The 20,136-nt window shown below is 39.9% G+C and overlaps 1 protein-coding gene across 1 annotated transcript; it reads right to left on the bottom strand.

The window, feature by feature from the left end:
- CHORDC1 (cysteine and histidine rich domain containing 1) lies at nucleotides 1,573-14,653 on the bottom strand. The gene is made up of 11 exons (XM_021382283.1): nucleotides 14,439-14,653; nucleotides 9,815-9,864; nucleotides 7,999-8,055; nucleotides 7,334-7,494; nucleotides 6,698-6,798; nucleotides 5,796-5,854; nucleotides 4,826-4,896; nucleotides 4,500-4,605; nucleotides 3,425-3,544; nucleotides 2,830-2,892; nucleotides 1,573-2,306 (listed from the first exon to the last, which is right to left on the bottom strand). Exons 1-11 carry the CDS (start codon nucleotides 14,500-14,502, stop codon nucleotides 2,163-2,165), a joined length of 996 nt encoding a protein of 331 aa, XP_021237958.1. The 5' UTR covers nucleotides 14,503-14,653; the 3' UTR covers nucleotides 1,573-2,162.

The raw sequence follows: 20,136 nt of genomic DNA, 5'->3' as shown, positions 1-20,136 counted from the left end.
CCAAGAAACTCATTTTCCCTTGCAGTCCCTTTAAAAAAGATTTTTACAACATAACTTACAGCATATGATGCTGCAATTACATTGAAAAACTAAAATAAAATGCAGAAAAGATTATACATTTACAGCATTTATATATCCACATGTGTAGACAGACATTTTAACCTGCTTACTAAATTAGAATTTTATCCCAGTGTTTAAATATTGTCCAAGTTCAGACTTCTGCATGCAAGAACACAGATGGCATGCTGATAGCTACAGCTGTCAAGAATTCTTCATCCACTTAAGTAATTTTCTTAGAACTGCACTAGAAGAGCTCCAATTGTTGGCTCAGAACACACTGGGGAACACTCGAACAACTTTTAGAGGACTACTTGCAGGCCTATGTTTCCACAAGCTTGGACCCTTCACATCATCTGACCCTTTCCAAATTATTTTTGTTTAAAAGGCATTATTAGAATTCAGTCGAATCTTTCATGTAAAATTTAGAGCTGGAACTTTTAATTTGGGCCAAGCAACCACACTTCCTCCAGGTCAATGAGGAAACGGGTAAAGAAGCACCAAAACGGATTTTAACATTGGTGTGAGGGGCACAGTTTATTTGGTAATGTACTTGCAATTACTTCTGGGATTTACATACTGCTAGGGGCAGAACTCTGGACTCACCTCACATTATACCTGCTGGAAAACAGCAGGAGTCTTAGAAATCCCGACTTAATTTCAGAATGCTTTTGCTGCATTCTCTATTTCCCTTGGATTTCAGGTCTAAAAGGTAGGCAGATGAACATCAGCACATTTTGTGGTCAACAGAGCTGCTTAAGTTTTAGCACAATAAATAATGTTGTATATTTTGCTTAACTTATACATGAAAACTTTCTTTTTCCTCCTTCAGCTGCAACCCAAAATTGCTTTTGCAAGCAGAAAGAGAAAGCAACATTAGTGCATGAGTTGTTGCTTAGGTAAAAGCCTGATATCTAAAACTATCCTGTTTTCAGCCACAAATCCTAAGTGCTGCAGAACTGAAAACAAATGTAAGGTCTACACTTCTGATTATAGTTTTGCTTATGCTGCTTCAAAAGAAAACGTAATTTTAAAATATTTTATTTCAGTGGTACATTTATGATTTGAGACAGACATTTTAAGGCTTGCTGTCTGTTTCTCCTAAGACTTCCCCTGTAAATTTAGTTCTCAGATCACTATCCTCAGGAACAAGAGAACGCGTATCTATATCAAAATAATTTTCCTGAGACACCTACATTGTGTGCTGCCTTCTCCTACTACAGACATCTGCTTTGACAATATCCACGATGTTGAACGTTGTGGGATAGGACAGAGCACACATTCTAAAGATTCTGTCAAACACATTCAGTAGATTGGTGGTTTTACAATATTTTGCAGTTTGTATGTTCTCCAAAGTTGAGGTAGTGTTATGCACTTCACCACCCCTTGACTTTCGCATTTAACAAATCGAACAGCAAAGGTACAAGAGTCAGAAATATCCCCTCTTGCCACCTTTGTTTTTATTTTAATTTGATCTCCTGCGTTTATGCCTGAAAGACAGCAAGAGTCAGGAAGTACTGAAACTCTTATCAAAATACCTTTTATTCCATCCCTTTACAGCCAACAGGTATTGAAAAAAAACATTAGTTCCAGCAGACAAAAACAGATGTCTACAAGTGCTCTTTAACATTTATTTTCATGTGTCTTTTTAATTTAGATGTGGAATTGCACATTCATCACTTCAAAAACTCGTTTTTTTCCCTTTAATATTGTATGCTTCTTAACAAAGAGTGCTGATTCTAATGTGTACTACCAAAGAGGCCCAGTCTAAACACAACACTTGAAAAATTAACACACACTGCGGACTGACAGCACACCTGTTTGGATGGTCAGTGCATAGTAGGTAAGGTTGTCAGCAGAGGGCAATAGCTCTTTTATTTTAAATCCTCATGGAGTCACTCCAACTAGAATAAATATACTCATGGGAGCAAGAGCAGAAGAAATAGCTATTACTCTTAGAGTTGACACTTTCATTTGCTGTGCGTTAGAACTTCGTTGTAGAATGGAACAAGATCTAACATTAAAAATATCTATATAAAAATTAAATACTCGATTACAGTAGCAAGTCACCACTTCACAATAGGAAATCTCATCTCTTGGAATTATTATTGATCTGAATTCTCATTTTGTTGTTGGGTGTTGGATACCGGTAATTCAAGACTTGCCCATAATAGAGGCTCTGCTTTTCGCATAGTAACCTCAATCTTTGTAGCCGTCATGTTCACGTAACTCCTCTTTACATCAATTACCTGGAACAGAAAACATATTTCACACTGCACCTGAAGAAATAGACATTCAGATGTGTTGGAATCAAGTTAGGAAAAGTATCTCATCACTAAACATCAGGAAATATTTAGGTAAATGGAATTCCCTCTTATCTGGAAAAAAACAGCTCTCTCCCATTCTCAACCTACAAACATGTGTCTGGGCACACAATACACACATGTGACTAATGCACACAACCTGCCTAGATATATCATGTCCAGAGTTTTCTGTAACACAACTATCATATTTAGGATAAGATCTTAGGATAAATTGACTCAGAAGGCATTTCTAGAGGACACCTCATCTAACCTGCTGCTCTACGAAGATTTGAATAGTCACTCAGGGCAATAGTTTTAGATTTAAATTTCATTACTGAATGATACGCAATTGAATTTCGTTCAATAAGCAAAGTAAGCAGGAAAAACATGCTGCTTTTAAAGAGAAGCATCTGAGGGTTTGTGTGTTTTGTTGTGTTTTTTTTAATAGAAAAACGATTCTTATACTTACTCCCCATAATTTCACATTGCGATGAAATTCCTTTTCTCCTTCAAATACAATATGGATATTTAACTTAAGAGGAAAAACAGCAGAAAATTTAGTCAGACTAAGAATATGAGGCACCTCCACTATGTTTAAGTCTGCTTAAGTAAAATATATTACATTAGGACTCAGATCCTATAAGATAAGTGACCAAATTGTCACTCACACACAGAAGTGAAAATACATTCTACCAGACTGTGATACAGTACCATAGAGTGTATGTACTGGAAATTGTTGCATTTTCTCCAAAAGAGTGACTAAGAAATCACAGAAGCATCATTTTAGCACTCTTTAAATATTACTGCCTGGGAAACTGCATACCATCAAGAACAATATTCAATTATTTTAAGTCAAATACAATGAAATTACAAATCCGTAAATCTTCACACATATGCTAATGGAAGTTCATCACACTGAGGATTTAATTGCAGAAGTCTAATTAAAGATATTTGCAGCCTTTAAAAAAAAACTTTAAAGTATGGATATCTCAACAGGAAAGAAAAGAACCCAAACTCCATATAATTAAACAGGTCAAGAATGACATCTTGAGGTAGACACTCACCATTGTGCTATTTGCTTCTACGTAGCTCAGATCAGGAACAGAGTTCTTTGCGTATATAGAAACAGTCACTTCTCCTCCAGTCTGATGCCAATCATGCCTGCATGGAACTACTTTCTTTCCCTATATAAAGAAAAGGTCATGGAAAAAAATGCATTCAGGAGTATTTGAAAAAAAGAGGGGCACTGATGAAATGAAATAAAAACGTTCTCTGTTGGATCAACCCCCTTTCCAAGACTAGAGTTATCCAGCAGGTAGTAGTACGGGACATAACAGAAAGAGAAAGCCAGGACTCCAAGAAATTTTCATATCACTGCAAAAAAATTCAGTATTCCTCTCTGTTCTCTAATGCATGAAAAAATGAAATAGCGATAAAACAAACCAACAAAAAGATACATTTAAAAACAAAAAACCCTCAATCAAACAACAGTCAGCTAGAGGCCCATTATCTGAATACACACACTTCATGAATTTCTTAACATTTGAGTAAATACTTCACAAGGACACTTTCTTGCTTTAGGTTTATCACTTCAAATTTTCTGTTTCTTACTTATGTGAAGCCTCTGCTTAAGTACAAATGAATCTTAAAAGCAAGCAGCAATTTTGTGACTGAGGAAGCAAAGCACTTGGAAAGCAGTCGCTATAAGATGAGGTAACAGAATCACATCTTCTGTAATAAACCTTTGACTTTCTTTTGTTAAATGACACTTACGTTTGGTGCATCAAACTGAATTTACCTCAGCAACTCAGAATATATTAGTAACAAGAAGTGTGTGTCCCTACTGCATCCAACAGTATGTCTTCTTATTAAAGCTGAATTTGCCAAGAACACTTTTACATTTATGTATGCATTAAGGCAAAGAAAGATAGAAGTATACTTGTGATGAAGTACTACCACAGATTATTTCAAACTCCTTTTCTGTCCTACCATGCTGTGCATAATATCCTACGTATTATGTCATAGGTACTGACCTAAAGCAGCTCAACTACGGTAAAAGCTCAACCAACCTATGAAATGCATTTCAGTATTCAAAGTTTAGAATGACTAGCTGCATAAAGCAATGCTAACGGTACTCACCGCATCCTTTTTAGTCCATACATGTGTTCCTGTTGTGCATCCTTCTTGAGCTAAAAACGTATTGAAGTCAGATGTTTTCCTTTTACAGCAGCTCCAATACTTCATCCTTTAAAGTTCACAAAGAAAGTAATTAAAAAACAGTATTTAGGACACTACTGTGAATACTTGTGATCGTTCCTTTAAGCAGAATTACCATTAATGTAGTAGACCTTTTCCAATCATTACCATTTTTGATTGTAAGAAATACAGAATGAATACAAGACAACATCTATGACAACGGCAGTAGCAGATAAAAGGCTAATTAAAAAATTAAACTGAGTACTAACCCTTCATGAAATATAGGCACGCCAGAATGGTACCGACATAATTCTTCAGTGCTGTGTGGTCCCTGGTATGTCTAGTGAAACAAAGCATTTCAAGTGTTTTATTATTGTAGGAAGGTGGACCAAAGTAAAAACAACAACAACAACAAAACAGAACAACAAAAACGACAAACAAAACACAATCCACAATAGGAACACTGAACAAAATAAGATAAAGCTTTCAAGCAGTTTATCTAAGTCCAGTGGCTTGTTGTAGAATGACTATTTTGAAAAGCTCTCTCCATTCACAAAAGCTGCCCTGTCACACTATTCTTACAAGCTGTACTTTGTATCGCTTCAATGGAATACAGTATTGGTGTCATCACTTATGTTCACACAGGCCACTTTAAAAAATACACGTTTGTCAGATGTACAGTGAATTACCTATTTCAACTCTACTTTTCTGTACATAGCAAGGGTGGCAGCCAAAAAACTCCCTGTCTGTTTAAATGACCTGCAATAAAAAGGCCAATTTCAGTGTTAAAAGTGTTAAAACATTTTCTTTGGGGATTCTTCTGGCAGGAAGCATTAAGTGGCAATCTCTGAAGATGCTTCTGAAGCATATACTGGTACTTAAGTATGTAAGAGCAATTCAAGTGTTAACAATAAGCCACCCCTTACCAATATTTTATTTAACATTTTAAGTTAAACGTTTCAGTACTGTATGTTTTGTAGGCTTACTAATTAGAAGTTCAGGATGGATCTCAAAAGAAAGAAATCTTAGACCCACTGCATGCACAACACAAAACAGCCCATGTTTGTCAATACTAACGTATGTTAACTACTGTATTTGTTAAGCCCAGTGGACTTTATCCTATTTGCAATCAATTTGTAGCAGAAAAAAAAAAACAAAAAAAATCCAACAAAAAGCAGAAAAGAACTCTGCATGGAATAGTTCAGGAAGAGGGCAGAAAGGTGGAACTGAAGGACTTACTTTTGAACAGCCTGCATTTTTACATGGCGTCCCAATCTTGATCTCATCACTGTCCTCCTCTGTAAACAGAATCGTATTACAGAAAAAAGCAGCTGAAGTTTACAATGCACAAAACATGCTGCTGTTGTTCAGAATTTAAAGGAATTAAGGAGTAGATTACAAAAAAAAAAAAAAAAAAAACCCCCAACAACTTCTGCTTGTTATTGAAGTCTTCCGCAAAGGTACAAAGAAACAGAAATTATGCTAATATTCCAATAACTTCATTATTTCTGCATCACATTTTAGGTTCCATACATTTACACTGTTTTAAGGGGAAGAAAAAAAAATAAGGATGAAAAGGATTACTACAATCATACACAAAGAGAAACAATCACAGGACAACAATCACTCATTATGTTTGGTTTTGTAAGACAAAGACTACGAAGGGTTCCAATTGCTGCCTATAAATAGACACAGGCAAAGAATCTGAATGCCAAGTACAACAAAAAGCTAAATGACAGTTTTTGCTAAAATACAAAAGGGTATAAGATTGCCATAAATGCACACAGATTGAAATTAGCAATTCTAGTGTCTATAAAGGAATTAAATTGGAAGTGATCTGTGGGAGAAAAAGAGGAAAAGCAGACAAGGGAGAATCAACCAGTTTTCTGGGGAATGTCACCCGTTACAAAAAAGCAGCTCCAATAATTGAGGTGGGAACATATTGCACCTACTGCCCAAATCCCCACACTGTTCACATTTTACTTGGATTATAATTCTACAGATGGAAGGTTATTTCCCAGATTATTAAGAACATGAATAATCTTGTCAAGTAATTGCCTCAGAAAGAAACAACAAATAAATAGACTTTATTTGTCTGACAGTAAGTGTTACATACCTGCTTAACCTCCCTATAGCCTTACCTTTTTTCTCTTCATTTTCTGATGAGAGTTTCAGTTTATCTAGTGCTTGCTTCAAGGAAGCTGACACTTTCAGCTGCAAATTTGTCATTGGCTCATCTGGGCTAAAAAAAATGTCCATGTATTCATGTCAACTTCATGGAAAATAATTTACAAAAGACGACAGTAGTAACTTTTAATCTTATGATAAAGCTCTTCCTTTCTAATCTCCCTTACAATAACAAACTAGATTCCCAAGTGTCCATTCTTACAGATTAGAAATTTCAAATGCCTTTCAACAAGAAATCCCAAGTACTCTACACTAAGAACAAATCAGAGAGATTAAGGAATCTACAAACACCTTAATATGTGTTATGAATATTTGAAACCATGAACACTAATACATGCTTTCTATGCTACAAAGCTTTACACTGCAATTTTTGTTTGCCATGAAGCTAAATGCTCAGTGATCCAGTGCTACCTTGTCCTGAACAGAATTCATTTTCAAGTTACAGGTAACATCATCACTGCTACCAAAACCAAACTCTTTGGTAATTTTTACACTGTATGAGATGAGTAACACTTAATAATCAAACAAGCTTTAATTTGGCAATCAATCATACATTTGGGAAAAAAAAAAAAGAGTTTTGTATACAATACCTTGGTCTTTTAATTGTTTCCAGTGGTTTTGGTGCTTGAATGATGTGTTCCTGAAATTTGGGTTTCAGTTCAGCTAGCTCCTTTCGCTCAGTGGTACTTTTGACATCTGGTTTAACAGGCTCAGGGGGTTTCTCACTATTATGGAGGCCCTTTGTACAGCCCTATTAGGGAAAACATATGTTTTTATGCTTATATGTATATATGTATTATATATATATATACACATAAGCATATATATATATATATGCAATTTATTTTTTGTGCACAATTATCAAAAATTGCAGCAAGTTCTTGTTTATCTTCAGATTCACCTTCCACTTTAGGTCACACATAACACTGGCCATAAAGGTAATCCTACAGCTATTACAGAAAATATCTTCACGTGGATGTACTTTAAAGAAAAATACATATTTTTCAGTTAAGAAAAGGAAAAAATATATTGTTTTGTCCTTATTAACCAGCATAAGTAAGTTTTGAGCATGTTTACTAAAGCTTGAAAAATGAGACTCAGCTACAACCTTAGAGCAATAAAAGTAGTGTATCCAAGATTTAAGATAGCTGTAAAACAAGTAAGCAAACTTTAAACATGTAAGCAGATGTACCACATAATATTTATCACTGTGATTTGACAAGTGTAAAAACTGTAAATTAACATGAATACATACCACAATGCTTAAGAAGTCAGAGAAGTCTGTTGTTCTCCTCTTACAGCATGACCAACCCTATGAACAGTTTGGAACAAAAACAGAGCAAGTGTGATTACCCTATTTAGCTGAAGCTTATGAAAGACCAATTCTTTTATGAGATGGGACAGTATTATCAATCCCCTTCATTTTCAGAAGCCAAAGATAGCTGTTACATCTGCCATTTCTAGATCACTCATGCTGCCTTAATCAGAGAATTCACTGAACATGAAGCAACACTTCCATGACAAGTTAAGTGCCAGCTCTATATAAGAGAAAGCAGAAATGTTACTGAAACCCTTAAGTTAACATTTGAGAAGAACAAACAAATATTACATTTGAGACTACACTCACCTGTGGCAAAATGTACAGACCCCCTTTATAAAATGAAGAGGACTTTTTCTTTCCTTGAGCATTGGTCAGATCTCTCGAGTGCTTATGTCCCTCCACAGTTCTGGAGATCTGCACTGCAGATACACCCTCCCACCACACTGAGAGCTGAAGCAGTGAGACACTGGCTTTTAAGTAGATGGTTTGAAAATATCCCTAAAATATTCACTATTTACACAGTCCAAGAGGTAAAAGGTTAGCCCCTGCTCACTGGGATTACCTACAATCCACATTAGAAAGAAAACCACCTATAGAAAATTATGATAAATTTAATTAGGCCTAGAATTAGGAAAGCAGGGTTGAGGGGGAAGTAGTTGAACCATGTTCATGTAAGAGAACGTAAATGCAGCCTTTTGAGGTATCTTTATAATTTCTGTATTAATTAATTTGTAATTAGGTAGAAGTCTTAAGCAGTATGTTACGAGTACAGTTATAACCTTATTTAGACTATGGCAATTTATTTTCTATAACTGTACTGTACTGCACCGCAACATCACCATTAGCTCACAGTAAACATGCTACCCAGCACACAAGTGCCACCATGTACCACGAACCACCACATGGCTGGACACAGATGAGATGTACTGCCAGCACAAGCAGCTTCTAAACACCATAAAAAAACTGCTTGTCCCACAGTTAAACAGCTGTTCCAAATCCTAAGAAAGGCGCTCATGCTGCATCTGCATTAGTACACTGAACAGAGATGGGTCCTGGACACCAGATTCCTGACCTGCTGAATGGTTAACAAATATTTTCAGTACTGTTTTGGCCTACCTAAGCAGTTCTCTGTCAAATAATTCCCAATAGGCATTCTGGATATACCGAGTAGATCCTGAAGCAGGAAAACAGTTCAATAGAATGAATGCGGGCTATGCAGTTGGCCAAAGCACACACACCAGTCACAGATCTATTTAATTCATTACTGAAGATTCATCCTGAGAACTCTGGACAGTTACACCAGAGGCATGGGTGAGCAGTCCCAACTTAACCAACATATCAGGTTATCAGATTAACATAATACAATTATTTTCTACAGTAGACAAATGTCATAATCATATTAGTGCTCTAGTGATATAAGAGTGCATGCAGCTGGTCTAAATTCCAAGCAGGTTAATTAACTGAGAGAGTAAGACACCTCTCAATACCTCCAGACATGTATTCAAGGGACCTAATTAAATAGTTGAGACATCGAAGAAACACAAGGCACGGGGACTTGCATGACATTTAAACCATACAAACACAGTTTGAAGCTTCTTCTGCAGTTTTGTGTAATTTCATGGGGTTGCTCAAAAGTGATAGACTGGACAGACAGACCGACAGCCTTCAGAAAAGAGAAAGAGGAAAAGACGTGCGCTGTTTTACATATATGGAAAAAAGGTAAGGCTTAAAAAGACATTTGCATACTCACTTTGAGAGCATCGTGAAAGACTGGCACACCTGGATGATACGTGCATGAATCTAGAAGAAAATGGCTATTATTAAAATTCAGGCATACCAAGAATTCTTACCCGTTTGATCACAAATGTATAAGCACTATGAGTTCACTAAAATCCATGATAATTATCATGTTCTTACACTGTTGCTTGTGGTCTCCTAGGTTGTTTAAGGTCATGAAGTCAAAGGCCAATCTTCAACATGCACAATTTAGTCTTGTCAATACTGTTATTGTTATTAAGTTCTGTACAAACACTATGCTAAAATCTCTCTTTCATTAACTGAACTGTGGATATTCATAGATATTTATCAACATTACAGCTGTTTTATGTAGCAACTGTTCCTTTTAACTTCATATATGTATTTTCCAAGTGTAACATAATTGCTTTGATTACGTATATACACATATATTATGTATATTATTACAATGTGTATATTTCTGACACATGCTGTATAGATCATTTAATGATATGAATCAAAAACAAGATGGGAAACACTAGCTACCTTCTAGCCTTTAAAGCAATTTTTTTTATTTTTATTTTTTGTAGAAACAGCTAAAAATAAAAATGACACAAATGGTAACATTTTTTACAAGCCTCCATAAAACACAGGTGTGAGTAATACCACATTTCAAATAATAAGACAAGCAATACATAACTACTAATATTCCGCCTACAGATATTAAATGGGCTATAAACAAATCACTATGTTATATATATATAAATACGTAGATTTTGAAGGACTTTTTTATCTTGCTTAGTATCTTCTTTCATCATTTACTCAGAGCCTAAGTCTCAGGCACTAATGTGGTCAGACAGACACGTTGCCTTAAGATGACATTTCTTACCTGATGTCAAAAGGAACACGTTTTAGGATATTATTCCTGCAGAACTTACATATCCTCAAACTACCACCAACACTTTCAGCTTCAAGATGAAAAGCTAATGCTAATAAAACTCCTAAGAATATAAATAACCAGATTGATTTTGTACAAAGAGCCCAGGGCTTCGCTGTTTAGTTTTCTTTTACTTATAAAAAGAGGGTGTTCTTCTCCAAATGTATGAAAGCATGCTGCCACAAGTGGCTGTCTGCATCTCACATCATTTCTGAATGAGAAGACCTAAGACTACCCCTGAAAAGTATGTGGGTTGAAAAGAGAGGTGCTGTTAATTAGTGCTATATTTCTCAAGACCAAAACCATCTTTGAAACAATTCAGTGGCAGCTATCCCTCACATGTCAGATGCAGACAAGCACCTGTCTGTCCATCTGGCCAAGCTCCACTCTTTTTTCTTGCTTCAAGCCCTCTAGGCAGGTGGTATATTATGGAGCAAACAACAACCCACTCTCTGCTGCTACTTCATGAGGGCCACGTGTGATCCACAACAGAAGCTGTTGAGGCAAGCAGCTCTACAGTGCTTCAAGAAGAGGCAGTGGGACTTAATCACTAAGCAGTCTGACCATCCTGTGCATCAGAGAACAGCAGAACATCCCTCACTACCATTCGTACCGAGCCCAGCAACATTTGTCTAAGTGAAGCTTACATGCATAAAAAATATCCCATACCACATTAACTGGGAGAAGAAGGGAATGTGGCACACAACAGTAGTCACTTGAACAGGTAATAGCATGATCTATATCTGATTTGTGTGAGTTCAGCTTCCAACCCTTGGTTGCTATTCAGCATTTTTTTTAGCTCACCTCTCTACTGCTGTTAATACCTCTCCTTAAGAAAAAAAAGTTTTTCAAAGCAATCGATATTGCACTCTTGCTCAAATCGTTTCTGAAGATGCAAGTACCACAAATTTTCTTTTTTTTCAATGAAAATTTGATACTCAAACCAATTCCAGTCTCACAGTGCAGACACTGTTGTCTGCTATTACCTCACTGCTACATCCCTGCTTATTCACTGAAGGACTTTATGATACTTCTTGTCACGTGGCAAAGTAGGAAACAGTAAAGTCATCCAAACCTAAATGTATTTATGATGGAATCCTGCTGAATTCTTCATGACACAGTGAGGCATGACTACATATAACTTACAAACTGACCTGCCCTCCTGTTGAGGCACTCCAATATTCTGCAAGCTATGCTTTACAGCCCAGAAGCAATGGAAGTTCACTTAACTTGATGAACTTCATCCAGCTCTCTGGGAAAGTCAGTGTGTTCAGGAGCTGCTGACGCCACTTAATTTCTCAGTATTGGAATAAAACATAGAAAACAGGAAAACCATTGTATGGGAAGAGCTTATAAACAGTTCACAACGAAAGATTCAGGCTGAGAAACGGAACGCTGTGAGGAAGATAAGGGATCAGAGGGCGCACTTTAAAGGAACAGAGTTCGAATTGTGAAGACCAAAGTTAAACAAAGTTGAAAGTCAGTCAAACTCCAAAAATCTAGGCTACCATTGCTTTCAACTCTACCTCACTCCACCTTAGAAATACGCAAAGTATGTTTTCATCACCTCTATGATCATGTTGATCCTGCGCAGGCAACATCAATAAACTTGATAAAAGAAAAAGTGTAGAAACAAACACAAATGATTAAGTCCTTTTGTTCTGGCAAAAAACCCAAGTAAAACTGCATTAACAAATGCAGCCCAAACCAAAAAGCGTTGCAGCGAAGTGAAGAAACTGAGACAAACACATGCATACATCTTCAACCTGTTTCGAAGCACCGCCTTTTCAACTGCAGCTAAACAGGACTGATTTCAAACCTATACAAATGTATTACACCATTGTGTTAGTGGCAAAATTGGACCTGGCCTTGAAATGGATTAGAAATGTTCACACGGTCATTAATTTCTAGAGAAATTAACTACAACTCTACTGCCCCTTTTAAAGCGAAGTTCTACATCCAACACCGCACAACTGTCTAATAGTACGATCTAGCCAGAAGTTACTGTATCTAAAATGCATGTCAAATTTGTAACTTGCTAGGCATGCCACAAATGATTTCATAACTGTGTTCAGTCACACCTGTGTAGTCATACCTTCAATGCTTTCCCTCAGGCTGTTTTCTCTGCCTCTCTTTAAGAGGCACTGAGTCCTTCGTGTCAGCCAGCTGCCACCTGATCATTTTTTGGAAACAATGACAGTTTCTACAGAAAATATATGCACAAGTTATTTCAGCCATCTGAGCCTAAAGAGAAGATTAATGGCCTCTTACATCAATCATCACCATGGGAATATCTATTCTGTAGGCTGAAATTGTGGTATATCCATAACAGCTTTGAGGCCTGTGGGCCTCATTTTCTATTTTTGTTGAAGAAAAAGAAATTATAAAAATCTCCTAGTAACTACTGATCCTATGCTTAAATGATAGATTATGTCAATATCAAGTGTATCAAAGATACATAATTTTGTTTAATATACATTTCACTTAATCCCTACAGTACGTTAGACTTAAATGTTCTCCCCAGCTCTGAAACACTCGAACCTGACAGCTAAGCACTGCTAAATAGGGTCTTAGATGCCGGAGTACCCATCATCCTCTTGATCTTAGTGAAGTTTAGTGATGCTGAAAGCTGTAATTATTCTCCTTCAGCAAAAAAAAGCTAGACTTGGTCTTCCCAAGTGCTCTTGAAAAACTGCATTTACCATCAGAACAGCTTAGGCTAGGACACAGGAATGCCAAGCTCCAGTCACTTACTGAATAAACTTCACTGTAGGAAGCAGTCATTCACAAACAAAGCATCACATAGTTAGCACAGGGCCATGTCCATAGGTCTGGTCTACTCCAATTTACATCATATGCATCAGAAAACACAGTGAAGAATTGTTGTTATAATAGCAAAAATAAGTCATAAAGGCCTAATGAAAATTTTTAATGTAAGGAACCCTATCTAAACCCTATCTACCCTGTCTTTTGGGCCAAGCTGGGGCGGGATAGGATTTCTGAATGGCAGCATTCCAAAACTGTATGCACTTCTGTTGTTACTATCATTAGCAAGCATTACACAAAGCGCTGCCCCTCTGCAAATACTTATCTCAGAAAAATAACATTTTATGCAGTGATTTCTTAGACACAGAGTATGCACGTGCTAGATCACATCCCCTTCCAAATTTGTAATTACAGAATTAGAACAATAGAAATTATGCTAACGCAAAAGGCCCATTGTAGAAATTAATCTTTACAAATCAGACGAGGGCAAAGCTTGCTGAGAACTCAGATCCCCCAACTGCAGCCTCTGTGGAACCACGAGGATGGGCAGGCTGGAAGGGTCCTTGGGCAGCCCGCCCGCAGCAGGAACTGGAACTGGATGGGCTTTAAGGTCCCTTCCAACACAGGCCCGTCAGGACAGGCGGTCGCTGGCCAGCACGCAGGCGGGCAGCCAGGCTCTGGGCTCAGCACTGAAGGCCCGCTGTCCAGCTGCCGCAGGCCCGCAGCGCCGGTAAACCCTTTGGGCTGCAGTACATACAAACTAGAGCTCCCGGCGCCCAGCAGGCAGCAGCCTGCGGCAGACGGCAGCCGGGGCCTGCCCCGTCGCATCCCGCTGCCGGCACCCCGGGTCCCTCAGGTCCCCGCGCTGCTCCCCCCGCGCCGGAAGCTGAGGCAAAGGGAGCGCCGCGACGGAGCCCCCACCCCGCCCCGTCCTCACCCTCCGTGTTGGTCTCGGGGTCGAAGCGCTGGCCGCAGCCCCGGTTGTAGCACAGCAAGGACATTGCGGCGCTCCGCGGAGAACAGCGGGAGGCCGGAGAGACGGGATGCGGCAGCCGGAAGCCGGGGGGATGGGGGCGGCGCGGCGGAAGGAGCCGGCCGCAGCCTTCCGGAAGCTTCACGAAGCTTCGGAGGAAGGGGAGAGCGACCGGCGGCCACTGCGCATGTGCCGCCGCGCGGCGCGGGAGCCGTGAGTGGAGGAGGGAAACTAAAGAGCGCGGCGGGAGGACGGGCTGGGAGTGGGGCGTGTAGCGAGCAGGAGCGCATGCGCAGCGCTAGGGCGGGAAGGTTGTGTGGAGAGGAGGCTGCTCTCTCTTCGCAGCGCCTTGGGGCCGGAGATGATGCGGAGCGTAGGGATGCTGTTAAACGGCTGTGCTCCTCTGTGGTCAGGAGACACCCAGGAGCCGGTCTGAGGCTTGCTCTGTCGTGGGGCTCGGCCTCTGATGGTTTAATTGTGTTTGAGGGTTGTGTAGTCGCCTTAGAAATGTATGGCTATGTGAAAACATTGCAATTAGAGGCTTGCTTGTTAGGTGTCTGGTATATCATAGAATCATAGAATCATAGAATGGCTTGGGTTGAAAGGGACCTCAAAGATCATCGAGTCTCAACCCCCCTGCCAAGTGCAGGGTCGCCAACCACTAGACGAGGCTACCCAGAGCCACGTCCAGCCTGGCGTTGAATGCCTCCAGGGACGGGGCATCCACAACCTCCCTGGGCAACCTGTTGCAGTGCGTCACCACCCTCTGTGTGAAAAACTTCCTCCTAATATCTAACCTAAATCTCCCCTGTCTCAGCTTAAAACCATTCCCCCTTGTCCTATCACTATCCACCCTCACAAACAATCGATCCCCCTCCTGTTTAATAGAATCATAGAATGGCTTGGGTTGAAAAGGACCAATGGATCACAATGGATCACAGCTCCCTCAACTTGAGGCTACAATTAAAGAAGCACGACTTCCACCAGCTGACTAGGTGGTAGCCTATTACACACAGCAGAAGTGCCTCACCTGCAGTTGCAGAACAGCTGTATATGGCTCTGGTTTACAAATCCCAGCTGAAGAAAGATTTTCCTCTGCTATTCTAAGTGCACCGGGCCTGGGGTTGGTGAGAGGCAGGCCTGTGTGTCCCCCACACTTTGTGCTGGCAAGCTGCACTGGTTCTCATTCTGATGTGATATCTTCCTTTCCCTTTTGCTGCCCTCAGAACCTAGTGTGCTCCCAGCCATCGGCCCCGCTTATATAGGCCACCTGAGCAACAAACGCCTCGCTCATTAACCCTACCTCCTTGCACTGCTTCACTGCAGCTTCTTATGAAAACGGGGAGAGCAATTCACACCTCACGAAAGCGCCGAGGTGACTGGAGACTCCACACCAAAATCCTTTCTCCTGCCCTCTGACAAATCCCCACCTTCAAGGCTTAAACGAATGAGGAGGCTGAATGCTCGTGGAGGGCGGTCATCACGTGGGCGGGAGCTCTAGGCATGGCGTCCTGCCGGCAGGAGCGCGCGTCCTCTGCATCCGCGAGGATTTCTGCGTCTGAGGCTGCGACGGTGCACCGCTGGGAGGTGCGCCCAGGGAGAGCCGCTCAGCCTGGGCATGGAGCTTCGGGGCAGGGTGGGCAGGCTGCGGGGCACCAGAAATTCGGTGGAGGTCGACTGGTGGGATCGTGTGCTGCCAGCTCTGAGATAGATGTATCAGCCGGGTGCTGCACAAGGAACGAAGGGTCCCCAGCTCTGCGTAGCACTGGTGCAGCCTCACCTTGAGCACTGTGTGCAGGTTTGGGTGCCACAGTACAAAAAGAACTTTATGTTCTACTATTAGCGTCCAAAGGAAGGCTACAAAGATGGTGAAATATCCATGAGGAGCGGCTGAGGTCCCTGGTTTGCTGAGCGCAGAGCAGAGGAGCTGAGGGGAGGCCTCATGGCGGCTGCAGCTCCTCACAGGGAGCGGAGGGGCAGCGCTGAGCTCTGCTCTCTGTGACAGCGGCAGGGCCCGAGGGAACGGCATGGAGCTGTGTCAGGGGAGAGTCAGCGGGCACAAACACAGCAAGTTCCGACTGAACATTAGGAAAAATGTNACACTCGATTCCATCGTCTATGTCATTGATAAAGACATTGAAGAGCACCGGTCCCAGGACTGAGCCTTGGGGGACACCACTCGTGACCGGCCTCCACCCTGACATATATATGAGATGTTAATTTAAAAAACAAACAAACAAACATGTTTTAAGGGATCATCTGCTTTGTGCCTAAATGAAGACAACTGCATCTGAAATTTAAAGTTCTTATTACTGAAAGGATTGTTCTGTGTGTTCTGTCAGTTCCTGGAAGTTCCCAGTGAGTGCTGCACTCACCTATATGGCTTCTTTAATGCGTTACAGCAATAATAATTGCTTGTGTTTCTGTGGGCAAATATAAATAGGTTTTTTTCTATCTTAATATCTGCTCTACAGTTTTCACAGTAGAAAAGCCGAGATGTTCATGAGGCATATGATTTCATAAAACAAATGAGCAGACCAAGCAGAAGAGTTTTTGCTAAAAACGTTTCCTTAAAGGATGTGAAAAAGGCCATCAGGAGATTTCTTCCAGTGTAACTACCAACTGGAAGTTAATGTCGGGTGTGCTCTACTCACTTCATTATGTATCATACCTAAAGGTATGTGTATTCTGGGTTAAACAGCAGATATTTAGTAGAGCCATCAAGACCAAGAGGTTGCTTCAGTTCTTACTTAGTCAAAATAAAGCTCCCATGGAGGCTTGTCATAAGATAAACTGCTTTGAACCAAGCAGAAAAAAGAATTCCTTTGCTATTTAGCAGGAGCATTTTAATGTAAGGTGTGGTAATAACAATTTGCAAAGGAAGGAGTGAGAATATAATTAAGTAAGTCTTATGTTTTCTTATTCGTATTGAAAGCATTTCAATTGTTTCTGTTTGTTGGATAGCTTAGTTTATAAGGAGAAGATTGATGGGAACATATTGCAGAATTAAATCAGGGGTATTTGCATTGTCGTCTTAGGGCCAAGAATTGTTCTTAAAACTTGAAATTCACTTTACGCACTGTCAACAAAAGTACCACATGAGAATAAAAATCTAATTTACATCTGCAAAAGAAGTGTTGTGCTCTTCCTGTGTCTGTGGTTGTATTTTAACCCTTTGGTGCTACATGCTTCTGTTTGAGAAAGAACTGTTCTGTGAAGGTTACCGAGCTTTATCTGTCTTCTCTGTATGTAGTGTTAAACAGACTCTGTTTCCCAGAACAGCGTACAAGTGAATACTGCTTTGTAATTAAGTGGGTCTTGTGAAATTGCATATCTCCTGCCTACATGAAGCACTGCAGTTCACAGCACACGCTGATCATCTCACAGAACTGGGTATCGCTTCAAAAGGCAGTTTCAGTGCTTAGAGGAAGGCATAAGAGATTTTCAATCCGCTTTTGAAAATTCAGAGTAAACTTTTCAAATAAGATTTATTCAATCATCTTATGTGTATAATAATGCATTTGAAAGCTTTGTTTGTGATTGTAGAATATTTATTGTGTAGAAACCTCTGTTTTTAGCAGATTTGAAGTGATATGTGATATCTTTTCAATGTTTTTGTATCCCCCAGCATTTAAAACATTGCAAGTCTATATATAATTTTTGATGAGTTTTATCCTTTGATTTACAAAGTCTTCTGGGTTAAAGAAACTTTTACGAGGTCTTTAATGACAGAGACTTTTATTTGTTTTTCTGAGAAGCCTTACTAGAGAAGCAGTGAATGATTCAAGTGTTAATATAATGTCTTTTTTTCAGTTATACGCATGCTTTATATTTCCCACCTCAGAAATTCTGCACTAAAAATTGGAAGCAGTGTTCTGTAGTGAACAGATACACATATGAGAAAGTACTGCTGCTCTGGTATTGTGATTATGCATTTGGATAGACTTCTAAAGTGGGTGGGAAATAATCTGGCAGTGCCAGTCCATACTGACAGTAAGAACACAGCTTCTTTTTCTGATCAGAGATGATGGCAAAATATGAGGATTGTTCTGATAATGGGGATTTCTGAAATAATTCTAGAGACGGGTCAGACTTGATTGTTCTATAATTCCATGGAAAACTGCTGTTCTTGATACAGAGTCACTGAGACTAATGAGAAGGAGTATGAAAAATCAGTGGCTGGGAAGGGAAGCTACACATCATCTGCAGTCCAGGTGCACATTCTTAAGAGTAGTGATGACTGATCTTTGCAATAAGTTTCCAAGGATTATTATTTTTCCATCACTGGAAATTTTAAAATGATGCTTGGCTTTGTATGATATGTACTTGTTTTATATGGACTGTGTGTATGTGTGTGTGAGACAGTGTCTTTCAAGCACAGATTATGTATCCTGAGTTGGGAGGGACCCACAAAGATACTGAGTAATCGTTTGCTCCAGGAAATACCTGTGTCTTGTTATTGTGAGGGTCAAACTAGATGATGACACAGCAAAAATCAGTTTGTCTTGTGGTGGAGGAAATCAATCTCTTCTTCCCAGAGAAAACACTTTTCCATTTGGGAAAGACTAACGTGTCAGCAACGCATCCATTGTGACTGTATTTTCTTCTCTTTCTTGTTCTTAACATTTACATTCCTAAAACCTGTGCTTCGATATTTTAATGACTTGTTAGCTAAGTTTTCAGGTCAAGGCACTCTGTACCAAGTAGGAAGCCTCTAGCAAATCTGTTTTTGCTGCTTCAGAACAAACAGGTAGGTGAAGTGAACAGAACACATGAGCAGAACACGCTGTTGAATTGTCAGAGGATACGTTGCAGAGCAGTTCTTTGTCAAAGACAGCTTTAGGCAGACAGAAATGTCCATTTATTGTGCTTGATGCTTGAAAATGCATCATTAGGTCTATCATGTTTTAGTAAAGTTATGCTCTGTCAGCTGTCACTGCAAGGTAGCATGTCAGTATTTCCCACACTGATCCCTTGGACACTGAATGCTTTCCATGTAGCCTGACATGCTGTACACGTTTTCTGGCTGATAGCAGAGGCATTTCTGTCTCTCTTTGAGCTAGACTTTGTGCAAAGATTTCCTCTGCCAAAATTCACCCTGGGTATCTATCAGCTAAAAGTCATCCCATCACACACATGCTTAATGGAACTCATACAAGCATTGCATTTGAAACAACAGGGTTTCACTGTAAACGCGAATCTGTAAGGAAAAAGGAATATTTCATTTAATTTCAAAATGCGGAGCCTGCTGGGGTATTTTATCAGTTGTTTTTTTTTTTTTTCTGGAAGAGCATTTAGTCCCGCTATCTGCAAGCCTGGACATCGTTCATGCAGAATTGCTGATCCCAGGATTTCCCCAAACCCCAGAGTAAGCCAGTCCTGAATAAGACTGGTGGAGGATGGGGGAGTGATTGTCGAGCCTCTTGCTCCAGATGGAGCTGCTGTTGTGGGTGACACCGGAGTATTCTAGCTTCTCATTAGTGGCAATGGGCGATTTGGCCTCCCTCGGCTTCCTTGAAACAGACAAGGAGACCTGGAAATTTAAAGGGAATCTGAGGACTCCATGACAGTCAGGGCAGGGAGCTCTGTTTCAGATCTAGAAGTATCAAAGTGTGGAACAATTCAAAAAAATCCTTTCTTCAGGTAACTTAGCAGAAGTTTA

This window comes from Numida meleagris, chromosome 1 (assembly GCF_002078875.1).
Source record: "Numida meleagris isolate 19003 breed g44 Domestic line chromosome 1, NumMel1.0, whole genome shotgun sequence".
NCBI lineage: Eukaryota > Metazoa > Chordata > Aves > Galliformes > Numididae > Numida > Numida meleagris.
Note: the sequence above shows the minus strand (reverse complement) of the source record. Positions and strands in the feature narration are given on the sequence as shown.